At 48.2% G+C, this 21367-nt stretch overlaps 1 protein-coding gene across 1 annotated transcript in view; it reads right to left on the bottom strand.

Moving 5' to 3' along the window:
• Positions 1-21367, bottom strand: part of LOC138565628 (uncharacterized) — a 124018-nt gene that overhangs the window by 80051 nt on the left and 22600 nt on the right. The window contains exon 2 of the mRNA XM_069642993.1: positions 10800-12239. Coding sequence (XP_069499094.1) covers positions 10800-12239 — 1440 coding nt within the window. The remainder of the gene's footprint in view (positions 1-10799; positions 12240-21367) is intronic.

The raw sequence follows: 21367 nt of genomic DNA, 5'->3' as shown, positions 1-21367 counted from the left end.
GGAATCGTGTTCAGAAGCTCAAGTCCACTACGACGAGTAACTGAAGCTTGACCTTGAAGCCCTGCTGGATGAGAAGAATTGCTGTTGCTCTCCTTCACAATATGAAAGCTGCTGTGCCTCCAAGGACTGACCCAGAGAGGACCTGGTAAGGCGCCTTCTTCCCGAGCTACGAGGGACCATCATGCACCAGCCGATCTTTGCCATAGCTCCCTGGTAGACAGACCTTCGACAGGCTGCCTTCCCGAGACGGGGAAAGCTGTGGAACTCCAAGATGAAGCGCCCGGACTGTTGTCTGCCACTGTCGACGACCGCTGTCTCCGACCGGAGCCGCCATGCTCCCGTTTTGCCCAAGAACTTTCGAATCCAAGGACGCTCTCGTCCGCATCGTCGCCGCTGTATCCTGCTGGAGAAGGCCTGACCGTCGACGCGCCGAGGAGCATCCACCGGTGGGTTTCCCCCCCACCCAAAGACCACAGAGACGCTGACGACTCAACGCCCTTGCTGGGCCACAGTTCTTCAAACTCTTTGCGGTTCAGAACTATCGACACTGAGGTGCCCCGCAGGCCTCTTCCTTGCAGGACGTTTACGCTTACCCGTCAACGAGCACCGCTAGGAACGAAGCTGCCACTTCACAGTCGTAGCGCGACCTGTTCTCCATCGGACGTTCGCCGACCCGTGACTCCTGCCTTAAAGGGAGGGCACTCAAGAAGGGCTGTCGATTCCCCAACGAGGAACGCTACAACGCCAGGTACTTTGGGGTTTCAGAACTATTGGAAAGTTTGTTGAGAACAATATATGGACTGGGCTTGTATCTTTCTTCTACAGGTTGCCCAGGTGGAGGGATCTCCACATAGAGCTGTGTTTAACAGTAGTGACCAGTATTTCTGCCAACTGTTCTGATCAACTGCTTTCCTCTTTTCTCTACTGTTGGTTTCCTTTACGACTTGATTTGGGTGCCATTTTAACCGTACAGTTGATGCACTTTAAAGAGATCGAATAGTAAGTGTGGTACCACGTAGAACTGTATATTTGCCATTATAGATAACCGAGTACAAAGTGCGTTATTGTGATATTGTATATAACCTTGATTATTAATTATATAAAGACTGTGTTTTAACAGATAGTGTGCAGACATTCCTTTGTGGGTGCTTGGGGACTACACTGTACTTAAGAACCAGCCTGCATCACCTCCCGAGAAGCTAGGCCTTGATTGCTCGACCATAGCTACCAAATAGAGAATATTGGCAGGGGACCTCTGTGCCTCTCCTCTACCATACAGAGAGCGGAATTACAGACCACCCCCCTCCAGCGGTTGCTTTACACAGGGAATGGCTCCCTTCCCCAGGTTTCTCTCCAACAAAACAAAAGAATAACCAAGTTCTATGTAGCCTAAGAGGATAACCCGCTCCTCTTGGCGGTGCAATTCACTCCAGAGTCTTTTCCACATTCATTGTAATTCGAAATCCTAATGGTATGAATTTGCTTTCAAAGTACCTCAACTTGTGTGCGGGTCCCAGGCTCACAAAACACTTGGTATACTCCCCAGTCAGGTTCTTTTGCACAGTTCTTTAACAAAACCTGAGTGCCGGTCCCAGACTAGCCAGTGCCTGGTATACTCTCCTGCCAGGACGTTTCTACAACACAACTATCAAGATCTAGGGGCATATGTTTCCCCAAGTTCCTATTATCACTGGTAAATTTAAAATATCCCCAAATACTGGGACTGTATAAATCAGTTTGTGGTATAAGCCATAGGGAATTTGTCTCTCGTTTCAATTAGGGGCCAGGAATGCCTTCTCCAGCTCCCTCCCATGGCCACGACATTCCTCTGTGGGTTCACCATCTTTAGGACAGCTTCTGTGGCTTCTTTGATCCTGCTCAGGTCTCTTGCAGCTTTTGCTCTATCTCTCTCTCCACTCAGTGCAGCAAGTTGCTGCGGCTTGTTTTGGATGCGCGCTGCTCTGGCTTCTCTTGCTGGAATGAAGCTCCTTTGCTTCACGTCCTGCTTCAGCGTTCCCTCTGCCTGCCGAAATGAGTCTACGTTCTAGACACTGCCTCACCTTCTCTCTAGGCCACTTCTCTGCCTCGCCTCTTCTTCATGCTTGCATGTCATCCAGACAGCATGGCATCCCCGGCAGAGCATAGCCTGTTGGAACTCCCCGCAGTACTCCTCGGTTCCAGCATTGAACTCCTGCGTTTACTGCAGGGAGCTGTTTGGAGCCAATCGGATCCCTCCAACAACTAGACCACCCACTTCAGTCTAGCTCAGCAATCTTCATTCCGGTTGCTCTCTTCCTTGTGTCCATCTTTCTTACAGATGTATCCTTGTGATGTTTGCAAGTTCTATGACTAAGTGTTGGGAAATATTGAGGGTTACTGCCACAATATGACAGGCGGGCCTGAGGCACTGAAGGAGTGTCCCAATAAGGGAATGGGGAATACCATGTCTCACCCAATGAGGTCTCTTCATCACCACTTCCCCCTGTGTGGTCCTCCCTCAAACAGCCACCCCCAGGATCAGGATCAGGTAGCGGCTGCCGTCCCCTGGCTACATGAGAAGAGGCTACTGTGAGAAACCTGAGGGTATTCTCCAAGTAAGACCACATAATTACCTTATTCAGGTGGCCAGGACACGGCCATCGCTGTTGGGTCCAGTTCCTGGTGGAGGACCAGTGGGGGAGGCTCACCTGGGTAGGGGAACCCAGAGTTATGCTAGGTGGAATGCCCCAGGTGAGACACAGTATGTTAAAGGGAAACAGACCAGGAGGGTGAAATCCCTAAAATCTTTATGGGCTGTGTCACAGTTGGCCCCCTGTCCCCTATAAAATCTTCAGTGCCTAAATCCACCAACCTCCATACATCTTGTAAATCATCTAGAAGTAGAAGCCCTTTTAAAACGGAAAACCACATCTCCCAGAAGCCCGGCCCAATCTGCGAGAACAGAATACTACCATTCCCACAATCTCCTATGTTCCGTTTTGCATCCTGGTCATTGTCGTCCATTTTGCAGACCTTCCCCATCATATACCATCGGACAATCTGACATTACCCTTTTTCCATACTACCCCGTAGGGGTATGTCGCAGCAAAAATGTTGCCTTTACAAAAAATAAAATTGCGCACAAATGCTGTGGTTTGACCCAGTAAAAGTGTACCCCATTATAACATTTCAGGGGAGCTGGGGTTGCAGGGGTGTCCCCCGCTCCCATTAAAAATGGTATCCTTTACATGGATTGCGGTTGCAAAACCACTGCCTTTTTGCCACGATTTTAACACATGGAACCCCCCCATAGGATACTCAGGAACTCTACCACCCTCCCTTTCCACCCTTAACATGTCCTCACATTGTGACAGACAGCAGACTTGTAAAGTTAAATGTATGTACCAGACATGTCCCAACCCGAGGGTCAGCAAAGTCAGCCAATTGACTCAAATCACACACACCTGATGGCCCTTTCTTTCCCCCGCAGGGATAAAAGTTGGAGCAGTAGAGTGCAGTAGGAGCAAGGTGAGAAAAGCAAACACGAAAGACTGCACAACGAGACGGCTAAACCAAGGCGGCAATTCAGACGAAGGTAAAAGATGGCGGAAGGCAAGAGGGAGGCGAGGAGAGAAAGAACCTTGCCCTTTTCATCCCAGAACTGCGGAACCCTTGTCGAAGGGAATCTAAGACCGCTGACAATAGACTGAGTGTCATGCTGCAGGTGTCAACAGTATGCAGGGCCAGCCTATTTTGATACTGTGGAGCAGAGGAGGCTTCTACGCCCGTGGTATGGGCCTTGACTCACGGAAACAAACTCGGCAATTAACCATACAGCTGGTGAGTTGAGGGGAGAACCGATGAGCACCGGCTGTGTTGAGAGAGAATCGTAAAGTGGCAAGTTTGAACTAAAACAAATGATCTGTAAAAAGTATGAAGGGGAGACCAGCGGTAGAGGGAAACCGACACCACGTGGGTGTCAACTCAGAGACTCTGGTCAAGCCCCATATTGAGAAACGACAGAAACCAAGGCCATAGGAAGGCCGCCAAAGTAATGCAAAGTGGTCACACGTGAAGGTCGAGCAAAAGCCCTGGTCATTCGAAAGACTTTGATTCGTGAATTGACATGAAAGCAAGGGAAGTCAATCCCAAAACCTTTGAACTGCATAAAAGTGAACATTAAAAGTACAGGAGGGTCAGCCCAGAAGAGGGGGACCCAGGGGTGAGCCACTATCACCCTGCTCGAGAGCCATACTAAACCCGGTGAAGGAGGCCTTTCTCCCTCTCTGCAACTCTGCTGCGATGGAATCTGCCCATGCATCTAGTCAGCGCTACCCCCGAGATGAGATCCAGAGTGCTGCAACAATTTTGAGCAACACAGCTGCTCACGAAGAGCAACGCGCTTCCAGGCCGTGAGGAGGCTGTGGCGGTTGCCCAGGCAGCCATCCTTGTTGTTTCAGGAAGCGGGAACATGCCCGCGAAAATCACTGCCACCGGCCAGGAGTCCGATAGGCTCACACATCCTGCCAGCTCCTCCCCTCCTGCCTTAAATGGAGGAGGAGACCGGCAGGCAAAGCCGCAGGGAGAAGGCCTGGGGAAAAGGCCTTTCTCCCTCTCTGCAGCTCTCCGCTGCTTCACGGTGCCCCCGCCTAGCCTCTCAAGTTAAGGGTCCCACCTCCAGCCAGTTCGGTAAGCTACGTGGAAATCATGTCGTAGACACAAGGGCTGTCTCCAACACTCCATTGCCTCCACTGCGCTGTGCCAGAAACTCGCAACTCTGCTCGTGTACCTGGCCAGTCCCGGCCCTCTCCTACTCTCTAATCTCCTCCGAACTAAACAAGCGGCTGGGAGTCAGATGTGTGCTTAGTGTTCACAACACCCACAGTAAGGCCACTAGTTATCACGGTGCGTGTGCACCCGCCACCTATGCTATCCTCACCATCTCCCCATCATCTGCCCCCTACCCCGTACCTCTGCTGTACCCACTTCGCTCACCCAAGCGGGATGACGTCATCTGTTTGTGTCTCTCCCACTCGTCGCACTAAATGCCGCTCTGCAACAACCCACACGGGGGGCTCTCTCCAACCTACTAAAGTCGGACGCCCTGTGTGACATATCAGCTATTTCATCCGAGATACGCTCAACTATGTCCAAGCCCATTAAATATAACAATGACCAGCATACTGTCTGCTACAAGGGTGCTGGTTCCTACCACTGACAGTCTACTACTACATGTCTACCACTGCCTGCCTCTCATGATGCCTGCACGCTCGCCCATGACGATCAAGCCAATATTGTGCCTGCGCCCATGCCCTTACCCACATATGATGCTGTTACTATACCTACTGTACCAGCGCTTGTGTCTATTGCTGCGCCTATGCCATTACTTGCTTGTGATGCTGATATCATGCCTATTATACATGTGCCTGTGCCTATTGCTGCGCCTATGCCATTACTTGCTTGTGATGCCGATATCATGCCTATTATACCTGTGCCTATTGCTGCGCCTATGCCATTACTTGCTTGTGATACTGAGATTATGCCTACTGTACCTGCGCCTGTGACTTCTAGTGCACCCATGCTACCACCTGCCTGTGATGAGATTATGCCGGCTGTGCCTACACCTGTTGCTGTGCATATGCCATTAATTACCTGTGATGCTGATATTTCACCCCCTGTGCCTGCACATTTGCCCATTGGTGCGCCTATGCCACTACCTGCCTGCGATCTTAACATTTTGAATCCCTCTACGCCTTTCGACTTTAAAGATATGAGGGAGGCAGAAGTCACTGCCCTGCTCAAATCAATTAAACCCTCCAACTACAAAGGCGATGCCTGTCCAGCCCAACTTATCAAACACTCTGCCCCCATCCTTGCCCCCATCCTAACAGCATTCATTAATGCATCCTTCCAATCTGGCCATTTTCCAATTGGACTTAAGGAAGCTTGGGTGCACCCGCTCCTTAAAAAAACATCCCTTGACCCAACGGCCCATCACCACTGTCCCATTTTTACTAAAAATGTTGGACAAAGCAGTCTACCTGCAAGTCCAAAATTCCTATAAGACAACCGTCTCCTCGGCCTTCGGCAGTCTGGTTTCCGCCCACGACATGGCACAGAAACGGCTCTCCTAGACCTTAAAAACCAAATGGACGACCTTAGAGACGCAGGCAAACCAGCGCTCAGTTTCCTCCTGGATTTATCCGCAGCATTCGACCTGGTGGATCACAACACACTCTGCTACCATCTTTCTACTGCGGCTAACTTCTCCCCTAAGGCATGTGCCTGCATCACATCCGAAAGTCTTCTCCAACTCAGCATGTGCCACGCCAAGCCACATCAAATGAGGAGTCCCTCAGGGCTCTTGCATTGCGCCCACTCTCTATAACCTGTTCACGAGGCCCCTGTTCAGCATTCTTGATGCCCTGTGTATCTCATATACCAACTACGCGGACGACACACAGGTGCTTATCCCACTCACAGGTGACTATGATGCAGATATGAACACCCTCACCACTATTTATTCCACAATACAGTCTTGGATGGCAGAAAACTGGTTGTGCCTGAACAGCGACAAAACTGAACTTTTGTTGATTGGATCACCCACCACCCTGGGCAATCTGGACAAGCAATAAGTGTCCTTCACCGTTGACAATATACCCATCACAGTATTCCATAATGTCAAGACCTTGGTCTACCTTGACTCCAATCTGATTATGGATAGACAGGTCAATGCTACTGCCTCCTTATCGGCCTATTACTCCAAAGTTCTCAATGCAGCCAGACCCTTCTTATCTCAGAACTGCCTCACTATTGCTAGGGCAATAATTGGATCAAGACTGGACTACTGCAATGCCCTCCTTGTAGGGACCTCCAGTAAAAACTTGGCTAAACTCCAACTTGTTCAGAATAACGCCTTCAGGGCGGCCACAGGAACCTCAAGAAAAGACCACATATTTGAAGTGAGAAGGCAGGCTCGCTGGCTCCCTGTCAAAGAGAGAATGGTCTTTAAAACCCTACCCCTTACGCACATATGCCTCCATGATCAGGCACCCTCGTACCTAGTCCAAAGAATTGCCAAGCATACATCTTCTAGGCCCTTGAGAAAAGACTACACCAACCTGATCACCACGCGTAAGACACAAATAATCCATGCTGGGGGCACTAGCTTCCCCACTATGGCCGCTTCACACTGGAATGCTCTTCCCACTCACCTATGTATGACTCTGTACTCTCTGCATCTATCCGTACTGTGGCTGGGTTCTAGCCGCTTCTCAGAATGCCCTCATACAAGAGGACAATGTTGCCTAAATGTATGCTATTTATGAGATTCCTCTTCACCTTTGTTTTTTTCACCAATGTTTTTGCAATCAAGAGACCACCTGTGTCATATGTAACCATTGAATCAAGCTTACGTACAATTTCAAGTAACATCGCCTCAATGCCTCTGGGCTGCAAGTGCGCTACACAAATACAAATAAATAAGGTTAAGAATCGAGAGTGGACATAGCCCAGCGAAGGGGGATCCCTAGGGTGAAAAGAAGCAGAAGTGAAAAGATATGGCAAGAGTGAACCCGAAGGAAGGATGCCGGAGATGAAGCTATCACCCAAGTATTAGCAGTCAAGAGAGGTCTGTGCCTGGCAGAGGGAGATCCAGGGGTGAAATTGTCATCCGAGTACTGACAGTCAAGAGAGGACCGAGCATGGTGGAGGGAGATCCAGGGGTAATGCTATCATCCAAACTGGATGAAAAGAACTGATATAAAATTTAAGAAATACAAATTGAGAAAGGTATAGCCCATAAGAGGGGGGCCCAGGGGTGAAGCCATCACCCTTTCTGAACTTTGGTTTGCGATTAACAAAGGTCAGCCCAGAAGAGGGGGGGGCCCAAGGGTGAACCCAGCACCCAGCGAATGTTGGGAATGAACTTTCATTTGTTAAAGGAACTTTTGTTTTTGTTGGTTATCTGAACACATCAGGCCCGAAGGCCAGAGACTTTCTAAGGAAATGAGACTGGGCCATCGACGGAGCTGAGATCTGCCATTTGGAAGTGTTGCCTCGTGCTAGAGAAGTCTGAGACTGTCTGCCATTGGGACTGTCGCCTTGTGCTAGAGAAGCCAGAGACTGTACTGTGCTCCACCAGCTCCCATTCTCCCCCGTGCTAAAACGTGGGAAAGTGAGACCTAAACCACTGCCTCCTGACTTATTAGAGAACAATTCTCTCTTTTCTTAAAACCAATCCCACACTCTTTTCTGTAATAGTCGTAAGCTTTGGCAATAGGTTTCTTAGTATAGTCTGTTTTATTTTGACACAACGCCACTAGGACTGCCTTATTTTTCATTTAATGGTTGACACCTGCCCCCGTCTTAGACATAGGTTTAGATTAGGTGTTTTTCCAACCTGCATACCATTTTCATTGTTCAATAAACAACCTTGAACTGTGATCATTTTTGTCTGTCTTACTTGTGTCACCATGAGTTTCTCGCACTACCTACCGGAAAGGAGTGATGACATCATTGGATCTTTCTAAATGGTCCACCCTTGCTGTCACATGGCTGGGTAGGACTGCAGCTGTTAAGATGGTCATTCTGACTAGGTTGTTGTTTTTATTTCAAGCCCGTCCAGTCCAGTTCTTTCAAAATTTTCAGAAATCATCATTTCAATATGTGTGGAAGGGCGATAGACCAAAGGTTGCTCGTAAAGTGCTCATGGCCCCCAGAACTAGAGGGGGATTGGCTTTCCCAGACTTTAAAGCGTATTATGAGGCTGTGCAGATCAGGCTCATCAACAAATGGTTTGGAAGGGGAGAGGGGAACATCTGGGCTGTAATGGATGGGGCTGTGATACCCCAATCTTTAAGCAATGTTCTCTGGCTATCAAATGTTGAACACCCTAGAAATATGTACGATAGTCCGGTCACAAAACTGGTTGGGGGGGTATGGGATTCCCTGGCTAAAAAGTATAACACAACAACGTTCCCTTCGCCTTTTACACTGATACTTGGGAATCCGCAATTCACCACAAGTATGGAAACAGGAGCACTCACGGCTTGGAGTGCAGCAGGGTGTAATAGTCTACGTGACTTGTATGAGGGAGGGGAGATTAGATCATTTAATGATAGTCAGTGGGTCTTTAACCTACCTGAGAAAGAACGACTTGGACGTGATCCACTCCGTCATTGGACTTTTAGTCCTGCTATTAAATAAGCTGCGCTCAGACCATTTACGTCATTTGAGAAATGTCTGCTCTCTAAATACAGGATCAAGGGGTTTGATTTCAGCTCTCGAAAACGTTTTTGGGGATTCCCGACCAATGGTGGATTGGTCATATATGATTAATTGGCATAGGAACTTGACCCAAATTATACAGAGAGTGTGGTGGGAAGACCTTAGGAGGAATATTCCCAAGCTAGCACGTGCAATCCAAGTAAGGGAAATGTAGTACAAGGTTATGATGCAATGGCATTATTCTCCAGCAACATTACACAGTATTTACGCACATGTATCAGACGGATGTTGGAGAAGGTGTGGAGGGAGGGGTGTGGGGAGGCTGGCTACATATCTGGTAGAGTTGCCCTAAGCCAGGGGATTTTTGGGGGGGAATATAGGAGGCTATGCAACTCATTCATGCGGGAACCAATACCGAGTGGTCTATTACTTGCTTACTGGGTATTAAGGAGATGGGGGTCACAACCTCTGGACAAACCACAGAAGAAGGCCTAAGCCAATAAGATTATTGCAGCACTTTTAGCTGCTGCCTAGAGGAGGATGGTTGTGTGTTGGTACCCGCGACACACAAATGAATACAGAAATTGTGGGGTTTGGTTGCGTTGGAATGTGTGACTCATAATATATAGAATGATTCTGCCGGCTTTTCGCAAGACACGTGGTTCGTATGGTCTTATTTGAAGGGTGATTATAGAGCACTGCTATGCCTGCAAAGATTGAAACTGTTGGACATTGACGACTCCTTGATTGGTTTTTCAGCTTATGTTCATATGAACATCAGAGGGGGTGGGGGGGGATGACAGGAAATGTTGGTAGCAGCGGGGATAGTTTATATGTTTTAACAATGGTTCTTCTGTTTTGCTTGTTTATTCTTTTTCCATGGTTTATTTGGATGTATATTCATGGTCAAAAATCAATAAAAAGAAAAAGCAGAGAAGAAAATGTCTGGGGAAAGGAGAGAGCAGCAAAATGAGACGGGACCAATAGATTAGCAGTGACTGGCAGGGACGCGGGGCTGAAGTCAAATGACCTAGATCCACCTGCGCCAGATGGCCCTCTCCCCTTTGGAGAAAGCAGATTGTGTAAACAAGACAAAGGTATGTTAATGACTGGTTTGATATTGTGTCAATTGTAATTTGTCCTTTAAAACATTACAAAAGAAAATAATCCAATGGGACGAGCTGCGGAGGGTTGAATATGAAGAGGACACTTGAGGCCTGAGTGGGTCCCAGTTGATGTGCATTGCCTCTGCCTACTGAACATCATTCTGGTGGCAGTCTGCACGGTGCCAATACTCTTGCAGTGCAGGAAGGGACGCCACGCAATACATAGGTGCCACATAGGCTCCTGGTGCTCCACCTTCACATTCCACATATTGTTAACCCCACTTGCCTCATGCGTTAACCCTCTACAACGTGTGCAGGGCTCTGCCGCTTCCCAGGTAGATTTGCACTACATAAAATCCCAAACCACAAATGCATAACAATTGATGAAACATACACACCTGGGGCGGCTTTCAGAACGCTGGGTTCTATATAAACTACATAAAATCCCAAACTTCAAATGCATAACAGTTGATGAAACATACACACCTTGGGAGGCTTCCAGAACGCTGGGTTCTGCATTTCTTTTCACCAGTGAGTCTGTGAAGACGGCTCCATCTACAGGAAGAGTATCTGATCCCAAGAAGGGCAACGCATCAGGTGAACAATGCCCAGTAGGACACAGTGGTGTGGAATTGTGCTCCTGACCTGCAACTGGACCATCAGGAGACACTGGTTCTAGCTGGTCGTCTTTGTCTACATCATGCCCAACTGGTACCACTGGTTCTAGCTTGTAGTACTGACCAGGGCTATGCTCATCAGCATGCAATGGTTCTAGTTTGCAGTTCAGTTCTTCACTCGGTTCATCAGAAAACATGCTCTGACGTACTTGCGTCTCTTCTTGCTCCTGGTCATCAGGACAAGATGGTTCCAGCTTGAGGCTCAAATTGAGTTTCTGTTCATCAGGGAACATTTCATTAATGCACTGGTTTTGTTGCTGGTCATCTCCATTGGGGAAGACTGGTTGCATGCACTGGTACTGTTGGCTGAGCTCATCAGTGAACACGGTTTGTACACACAGAATTTGTTGGTCCTGGCCAGTGGTCATCCCTGCTTGAGGACACCAGCTCGAGTCCCCTGGAAAAGTGCTTACATTACTGTCTCTGCTCGTCACTGGACTCTGAACCTCCACTGATGCTACATTATCCTTCAAGTAGTCCTCGGCCCTTGTTAGCCAGATTTGCTTCATGAGCTCTGTAACCGTAACGGGCATGCCCTCCATAGTACTCTGCAAGTGATCTATTTTTCCTTCCAGGCGCTGTAGTGTGGCCAAGAGGGCCATGTTGGGGACTTCAGTTACAGCAGGCACAGATTTATGGATCCTCCAAGCACCAGTGTTCCTGCTAGATGCCGCCGGAATATTGCCTTTACTTGCTAACAAGCCAATTGCTTCATGCGTTTGATAATTTTTGGGGTCAGGGTACTGACCGCGAGAGCTGGTCTGGCTTGCAGAGGCTCCAGGCTGCGAGAAGTGGTCCGGCTTGCAGAGGCTCCAGGCCGCGAGCGCTGGTCCGGCTTGCAGAGGCTCCAGACCGCGAGAGCTGGTCTGGCTTGCAGAGGCTCCAGGCCGCGAGAGCTGGTCTGGCTTGCAGAGGCTCCAGGCCGCAAGAGCTGGTCTGGCTTGCAGAGGCTCCAGGCTGCAAGAGCTGGTCTGGTTTGCAGAGGCTCCAGGCTGCAAGAGCTGGTCTGGTTTGCAGAGGCTCCAGGCTGCAAGAGCTGGCCCGGCACGCAGAGGCACCAGGCTGCGTGTGCTGGTCAGGGCTCCAGGGGATCCAGGTTCGTAGAGCTGCTTTAGGAAAGGAGATTTGGCTTGGATCTTGTAGCAGTGAAGGTAAAACTGTTCTGCCTGGTGGTGTTGCTCTTGGAGGCACAGGTAAGTACTAGAATTATAGGTTTTCTTTTCCCTTCGATTGTCCAAGTTGCAGGCGTCTAAAAAGAGGAAGAATTGAAAAGAAGTTTGTAACTAAACTGCCAGAGTAAATAGGTCCAAACGCTATGGTATGTCCCCTTCCATGTACTGTGACAGGTCCAGGGAATTCCTCCCTCCTCCCCAAGTGGAGCCCCCCCCCCTCCCCTTTGGGACTAGGGAGGTGAGCCTATTATGCAATACCCTCCTAGGGTACCGTGCCAGTGGGGTCACCACTGGGGGGGTGGGGGGGGTGACCCCACCCTATGGGAACACGGAATGTCAAGTAGGGATTCCCTTTCACCTCCCCTTTGCAAGGTCCAAACATGGGCTATATGGTCGATAAAACAACATAGGACACACCAACATCCTATTCCACTGATGCCAAGTGGGGCTGAGAAAAGCAACAGATCGCACTGGTCTGAGAAGACCCAAAAACCATATGATATATGATAGAAGTCATTTATAACGCGCCTGTACACAAGTGTTTCTAGGCGCGACAAGACAAGGAAGGAAAGACAGAAGGATGACACACGATGATGGAAAAGGACAAAAGCAGAGTGGTTGAATGAGGACTGGTTTGATAAAATATTTGAGGGTGCCAGCCTGGTTTACAAATATAAAAGTGCTCATAGTGGCTCTCATAGTTCTCTGTGCATGCCAAATGCAGATGAGGTGTTGTAAGGTGGGGGTGGGAATAAGGGTAAATACATGTTGTCGCTCACAGTGAAAAAGGTCCGAGGTAGCCAAGCCCCTGTCCAGAACAATACATACGCAAACATACCAATTGAGTAGGGATTGCAAGAGAACTGCATGGTTCTAACAGGTCATCCAATTGGTCGCCACAGGGTCACTGTCTAGACCTCCTCCGGACCTTGAAATTATAAAGAATATTTGGTGGATTATTATGGCGATGGTGGGTGCCGTTTCGTGTGCAGTGTATGTGGGGTTTGTAAGATATGGATTCCGAAACGGGAGGGAGAGAAGCTCATGGAACGAAAGTCAGTCAGGATGGAAAGGGATGCCAAACAGTCCAATTAATAGGGTGATTGTGAACGACGGGACTCAGATTGTGGCAAAACCAAAATTAAGAAGTAGGAGGGGAACAACAGTGTGTGGTAGATAAATAGAAGCAATTCATTTCTAGCAGCAGGGCCACGCACACTTTTTTTATGCAGCTGTTCATCATGAGAAGATAACTACATGGTTGGGTCGAGAGCTGGCAACGTGTATAGACACGGTAGTTGGGAAGCGAACAGGTGCAGGGTGCAGGGGGCTAAGGGATCAAATCAGGGCTAGGGGATTGCGGTGTTCAGGGGGACAGTAACAAAGTTTTGCCCTCACCGATTTCCACTCTTAAGGCCATAGGTTACTACCATGGGGCAATCTTAGGCAAAACACTTGGCTGCGTAAAGAATGACACGCACTGCATATTATTCCAGAAAGGAGCAAATGCGATAAAGAATAAGGCATTCCCAGTTTGAGAGGAAATTATAAACTTGTTCCGAGTATGGGGTGAAGGATGGAACCACTGAAGCAATGAAAGCCACATGTTGGTCGAGTCCAGAATGTCTACTTATTAGACATAGGTGCTAATTAGTCGTTTGCCTGTATCCTGCTTTTAAAGCCGGCAGGATACAAGCAAATAGAACTACCATTGCCAGGGCCTGATATCCCGGTATTACCAGGATATTCTAGGTGCCGGCACCAGCGATCCTTCCCCATTCCATGGAATTGCTGGTAATACAAGCAATTGTTTGATGTAGAGGGCCTGATTAATCAATCAGTGACCCCCCACCGGCAAACCTGTAGTTATGCGGTGCGAGAAAAGTTGTGGTAACGGAAAAACCACCACTTTTCCTGGCACTTTTCCTGCACCGCAAAACCTATATTGACCCCGATGGCAAGCTGTAAATGGACATTGATTTCAGGAGTCTCAAACATATTGTGATGGGTAATTAGCCCCTTCGTAACATATAAGAGCTCATTTTTATTTTATTTATTGAACATTTGCATGGCAGCTATACAGCAAAAAAGCGCCACAAGACTAAAGGGGGTTGGGGAGAACAGAGGAGAAATAAAAACAATAACGGTCCTACTAGGCCTTGTGACATTCGGATCATACAAGTGCAGTGTCAAGAGGGGAAGGGGGAGATCAAAAGGAGGCGAAGGGATGGGGAGAGGGAGATGGGCTGGAGGGTGGGGACCCAGGTGTGGGCAAGTGCTAAAGGGTGCCTAGGAGGGCAAATGCAAGGGGGGAAAGAAAAGGGGGATTAAGTGTGAGGAGGGGTGGACCAGCCTCAGAAGGCTATTCAGGGAAGGGTGCCACAGGGCAGGTGCTGGTAGGAAGGAGTGCAGGGGGAACTGATCGGGAGAAGGCCTGACCCTAGTACGACTCATAAGGGAGCACAGGCAACCAGTCGCAGTAGCAGGAGACTAGCAGGGGAGAGAGAGACAGAAGGATGAGGATAAAAGGAAGGTCTTGAGAAGCTTCTGGAACTTACGGAGATCCGGCTCAAGTCGGAGAAGGGCAGAGATGCCGTTCCAGAGGGAGGCTCCTGCTAAATAAAGAGAGAGAAATCTACTCCCCACTCTCTGCTTGAAGAAACGTCTGCTCTGCAGAGAGTTGGAGCTAAAGTACGGAAGGGCTCTAGCAGGGAGGTATTTAGGGAGAGAGAGTTGGATGTAGTGAGGTCCCAGGCCCCAGAAAGCCTTGTGGACGATGAAGAGGGTCTTGGATTTGATCCTTCGGACCACTGGGAGCCAGAGGAGGGGTTTTAGGGCTGGAGAGATGTGGTCCCTGGGCTTGAGGCCACGGATAAATCCTTTTCTGGATTAGTTGGAGAAGCAGATTAAGGAAGAGGCTGTTACAGTCATCAAGCCTTGAAAGAACCAGAGCTCTGGAGACAGTGAGCTTCTGGAGGAAGGTGTCCGGTTCTTATCCTGTTGGTGTGGAATGTCCCAGCTTCCCTCCTCCACCTCCTCACCTGTGCAATCCGCATCTTCTTCCGCTGGGCTCAGAGATCTGTGGGATCTGTAGTCCTTTTCTTTTTTTATTGGTAGCTTGTGTGTCGCACGGGAGGAAGTCACAGTGAAGGCTATTTGTGAGCACTTCCCTGTCACCCCTTTCACGGGAGGGACAAATGAGGGGAAAAAGCCAGATGTGGCAAAGAAATAACTCTGACCGGTACACAGCAGGACTCTGTACAGAAGATGGGCTCTGACTGCAGAGTATGGCGAGTAGTCAGCAAAGGAATCTGAATTGTCACAAACGTACCACCAACGGTAGTGGTACTGGGAGCGGAAGGTACTCCAGCTGGTATGCCAAAGTGCAGGCGGGAATAAGGAGTAGGAGTAGAACTGAGCCAGGGGAAAAAGGAAAGTGGAAGCACCACTCGTAAAGAAAGGCCCGCATGCGCAGTGCCGCGTACAGGATGGCTGACAAAGAGAGAGGGGAAAAAAGGAGGAGAGAAGGGAAGGGTAAAAGCGGACAAGAAAGGAGTAAAGAAAAATAGACTGAGAGCAAACAGAGCAATCAAGCGTAGCGCAACAGCGGTAGCAAAGGAAAACAGCTGACCAAAAGGTTGCAACTCAAGGACGGTACGCGTGGGTGTGTCTAAAATAGGGCTATGTGCATCCGGTTGGAAAAAGAACTAGACTGCTGGGTGCACGTAGACCAAGGCGTGGCGGGAATCAGGAAATGGGGAGACACATACGGGGCCACAGGCGCCAGTGTCCAATGCGTCGCACGACAGAAGGTGAGGAACGGGAGAATGCTTCCGAGGAGGTGAAGCTGATAGTGGGTCTTCTTGGCAAGGTCCGCAATGTGAGGCGAGAAGGAGAGACAGGAGTCGAAAATGACACCCAGGTTTTTAGTTCCTGCACCTACTGGGGAAGGTCGCAATATTTTCCAAGTTAGTCATGCAGAACGTACATTACCAAATACCACTTCACAATGATTCCAGGAATCTCACTGCATTTATAATGTCACTAGAAGTATGTCAAGTAAATAGAATTCCATTTGATCTCCCATCAGCAGCCTCAGATTTTCAGCAGACGATGGACCATTTGATGAAACGATTAAGCAATGTCATTAACTTTCAAGATAATGTACTGGTATAATGGAAAGACTGAATAGAGCATAAAATAATAACACTCAACACAATGATGGACACACTGATTGATGACATGAAAGACTGGGCTAAGACTGCGCCAAACAAAATGTTTCAGAGCCTCAGCGTTGCAATACCCGGGATACATGGTAACCAAAAGAGGCATCAAACCAAAAAATAATCTAGTTCAGGAAATAGAGTAAGCATCTGTCCCAGAAGATAAAGAACTGATGAAGTGTTCTATGGAGATACCTGAACACTACTCAACATTTCACCGACTACTACTTAACGTTTATAGAAAACCCCTCAACAAAGACTGAAACAATGCGACAGTTGCTGAAGAAACGTGTTGTCTTCCATTGGTCCAAGACCTGTCAGGAGTCCAAACAAATTAGCATGACATAGCTAATGCACTGTGCATCAGATGTTCCATAATTTGATGGATACCTACATCCCTGTTGATGCCAGCACGCACAGGAATGGAGCCACACTGACAAATAAGAAAGGTCAGCAGGAGCAGGTCCTTGTCTACACTTCAAAATTGCTGAAAGCAGCTTCTGTGTGATTGAGAAAGAAATACTTGGCTGTCTTCGAACAGCACAGCACTGTGAACACTACATTTGGGGAAGAAGGTTTCACTTCTTAGCAGATCACAAAACAACTTGTAAATATATTTCAACCAAAGGAGATAAACCTTTTTTCAAGAAAGTCAGGCTCACACTTCAATTCAGGTTGATGGCAACGAGACGCGATGTATTCATTGGCTTGCAAGACCTGGAACACAGCACCCTGCCCACAATGGAGCCTATCAAACTGACCTGGCCCACCTTACATACCCCTTACCATTATAGAGCTCCAGTCACCTAACCTCGGAATACCTAGGCTGTCAGACACATGTATCCCGCCTCCTGCCAAACAATAAGCCTATTCATCTGTAGCACAAGTCCTTCTTCATCTCCATGCATGGAAGTGATGTTTACGGACATGCATTCGGTGGAGTGTTGGAGTGTAAACTGATGAGGGCCGGGGACTCCTCCTGGGGAAGTGCTTTCGGTTTATGCCTCATCAGATATGGGGCTTTGGTCCTCCACCTCTGCGAGGACTTCACTCTTCTTAAAACATTGCAGCTTAGACCAGTTTGTTTCACTGGGTTCAGGTCTGCAGTCTTGCTCCAGTAATCCGAGAGGGGAGGAAGCCTGCAGTCCTTAGTTTCGGCGCATGCGTCCTTTAATCAGTGTTGGATTTAGCCAACGGGGAAGCAAGAAAACCTAATAAAAGTCTGTTAAAAGGAAACAAATTCCAAGGGTGTGAAAGGGCACAATATCATAGGGGCAGGACCAACTGTTGCTGCAGTTCACATGGGATAAACGCTGATCACTCCTGCAATTGACCCCCCCCCCTTCATTCATTGTTTCCCCCATATGTTTGTTGAAGCATTTATAAAATAACACATTTTGAAACCATCATCAATGCAGCGTGTCAGGTTAGGAGGCAAACTACAGGAACAGACTGCTGAAGTTGCCCATATCCCTAGATGGAAGAATAAACAGGCAGATTGCATGTCATATCTTCCTGTTAGAACATCACAGGGTACAGATTTTTTCAATGACAAACATTGTTGCATTTGTCAGGAACCTGTGAGAAGAAGGTGACGACAGCATTGGTGAAGAGCTCTGGATGCAGCAGGATAAGGATGATGCAGATATAGAGAGGATAAGAGCGTTTGCAACCACTGTATGCAGACACAACAAAACACGCAGAAACCAGACGAAGGAAGAATGCATGGCAGAGTTCTTGTCCCTGCTCTGTGGCCCTCCTCCATCTTGTCAATTCTCGAAAAGAGGGCGGAGAGTGACGAAACCGCAGGAATTTGTCTCGACTAAGGAGATGAGCCGGCTATGCAATACCCTTGCTTGGAGTAGAGGCAAATGGGATCTCACCGGGAGATATTCCCCCTTTGGGGACAAGGACTCCCGTTCCCAGGAGCAACTGCCTAGAGGACCTTGCAAAATAACACCTTTAAACTGTTCAGTGAAAAAAAGTCAATATGTGTTATTGCCATCACAAATTCTAAAAGCTCCTTTTTAACTCCCACTCCACTGGGACGAAGAATGGGACGTATGGAAGAGAGTAGAATCCACAAAAGAAAAAGAAAATGGAACCATGTTTTTCGCAGGGGAAGCCCCACAGCTCTGTAAATCCAAAAATGAGGTGTGGGGGGATAGAGAAATGCAAGAGGAGCCTGCAAGTTTCAAAAGGTTAAGAACGCAGACTTCAACGCGAGGCAGAGGCAAGACACACAGCGTCCTACAGATGCGAGAGATCGAGAGATTAACAGGCGTGTTACTGTCAGTAACCAGGAAGCCAGAGGAACTAAAGTTGGAGGCAGCGTGTCCCAAAGCGCAGAGAGAGAGAGAGAAGCAGGGTCCGGTGGCATGACCACGGGTCCAAGTAACTATGCCGGAACCATTCTGATACGATCAGGTCGGGAGAAGCTGACAACAGAAATACTGAATCACCATCCAAGACGAACAGAGGGAAGAGAGGCGGGTGAAAGGACACAAGAAGCCAGCTTATGAGGAGAGGAAGCTGACCTAAAAGAACACAAACCATGGTGATGTTAGCCCTATGAAATGAAGGCAATAGGGAGAATGGGAGACCAGAGGGAGTGGATGACAAACATTATTGGAATGCTCAAAGACATCCCAGTCAAAGAGAGAGACATGATAATGAGAGTGAACGAGAATCATTGCTGGACTGCTCATCCTCGTCTTAGTCCAGAAGAAAGTGTTGTACAGTCAGTACAGGGAGAACTGAAAGAGAAATATTATGGGAATGACCCAGCTCACAATAATTCATACCAAAAAGGCCTAAGTGGATTACAAGAACCAGGTATAAGCAGGAACCCTGAGAACCAGCTGGACTGGTAAAACCGTATCAAGAAAAACAGCAAAGGACTATGAACTGTTCAGTAAAACAGGAAAAAGTCCAGAAGGAAAAGATAATTCCATGACAAGTTTACCAGAGGGGGAGAAAAGGATCAACCCTTATAGAAGAAAACCGGAAGACTGAACAGTCCAAAACAACAATACTTGACCTGCATGAACTGATAAAAGTAATCACTAGAAACTGTCTGAAGATCATCTATTGAAAAGTGGCTGAAGGATAAGTCAACACACCTCAAGAGAAAGTCTCCTGATTTTGAGTTGTTAGAAGTAGTGCCGGGGTCAGAAAGGTTAGAGTCGGATGGTTTCAGTTATAGACATTCACTGACGACAGACAAGCACCTTAATCAGTTTTGTTAGGTAGGGGCGCCTTGTAGAAGACAGGCTTTATTCCTTTTCTTTAAATCAATCAACCAGTGAATTGTCTAATCGGAGTCTGTGGCATTCTGACCTACCAAAAGAGATAAATAAATAGGGGCATAAAAGCATTACGCCTTGATTTACAACTACGCCCCATTGAATATGCAGGTGTGTGTTCTGTTGGGCTATCTTCATCCAGTGATCTCTCAGGCTGGTCCACACAGCATCATTTTAAAAAAAAAAACTCTCTTTATTGATCGATTCACGTCTCAAGACATTCAGTAATGCATTGTCGGATTGAGGTACAACAGAAGCTCAGTACAAGCAAATTATTAATAAACAGGCAGTAGGGTTCTTCTGACAACATGTAATATACAGGCCAGGACTTATTTATCAGCCATTCTCTGACATTTTGGTTCTTATTTCAGTTAGGCTAGGGTGCCGGCCCATAGCTTACGGTGCAGGTACTGGCTCCCCCGATTCCTTTTTTATCAGGCGTTGAGACAGTAGGTAGGACACAAAGAGACCCCAGATGTTCTTGGGTCTAGCCTGCTGGATGCACAGGGTACCGTATTCTTTATTGGTGTCACTAAGCCAGATCAGAAGAAAAAGTCAGATGTTGCAGCGCTGCATATCGGGCAGCTGCCCACCCTGGTGCGGTTAAACAGATGGAGGTGGGCCAGGGCTAGGTAGGCTCTGTGTAGGATTTTGAGCTGGATCAGTTGAAGACGTGTATTGAAGGCCCTGTTGTGCGTGCGCTCGCAAAGCATTGCCCACTGTTTATCTGTAAAGGGGGCCCCTGCATCCTCCTCCCATCGATGTCTACACTTCAGGACCTCCCGAGGAGAGTTGTGCTGAATTAGCCCATATAGTGCAGAGACCACCCGCATTGTGGCCAAAGAGCCCAGTAAGTATTGCAGCAGCGGGAGTGTAGATGGAATGTCAGGGAACGACGGGGACCGTTCCTTTAAGGCCGCCCGGATTCTAAAATACTGCAGTGTGCTTTGGAACCCCGCTTCCATCCTTGCAGTGAATTCCCCTAGGGTATATATCGTTCATGTGTTCTATCCCAACCCCTCGCCACTACTGAACCACAGCTTTATCACAGGTCAGTGGGAGACACTCAATATTCCATATCTGGAGGACCGGGTCAAATGGGATATCGACCCGCAGTCTCTTCAAGACCCTGTTCCATGCATGAACGTGCATACCACTGGGTCGAATCTCCATTTATCCATCACTCTCCTTGATACCAAGACACCCTGCAGTGTGTAAGGACGCACCAAGAACCTTTCTATGCATACATGGGGGTAATATGGGGCTCCCAGCCTCTAAAAGGACACAAAGTATAGATGTGCCGCAACAAAATATAACTCAACATCCGGTGCTACCACCCCACCACTCTCCCAGGGGAGAACCAACATTTCCCAGCTGATTCGAGGGGCCTTTGGATGCCATGCCAAGCTAGCCAACTGGACCTTCAGTAAAATGAAGTAGTTAAATCCCGGCCACACAGGGATGTTATGAAAAACGTAGAGTAGTTTGCGGACCACCACCTTTTTGGCAATTGCTATCCGACCCAGTAGCGAGAAGGGGAGTTTACATCACCTCTCCACCCTGGCCCTCAGAGTGCAAAATACTTTATATGATTATCCTCCACTAATGTCTGGGCGTCTCTGCTTACCTGCACCCCTAGGTACGTAACTGACTTTTGCTCCCATCTATAACCCTCAG

Source organism: Ambystoma mexicanum, chromosome 1p (assembly GCF_040938575.1).
Source record: "Ambystoma mexicanum isolate Mex_15411 chromosome 1p, UKY_AmexF1_1, whole genome shotgun sequence".
NCBI classification, from domain to species: domain Eukaryota; kingdom Metazoa; phylum Chordata; class Amphibia; order Caudata; family Ambystomatidae; genus Ambystoma; species Ambystoma mexicanum.
This window is presented reverse-complemented; position numbering and strand designations above follow the sequence as displayed.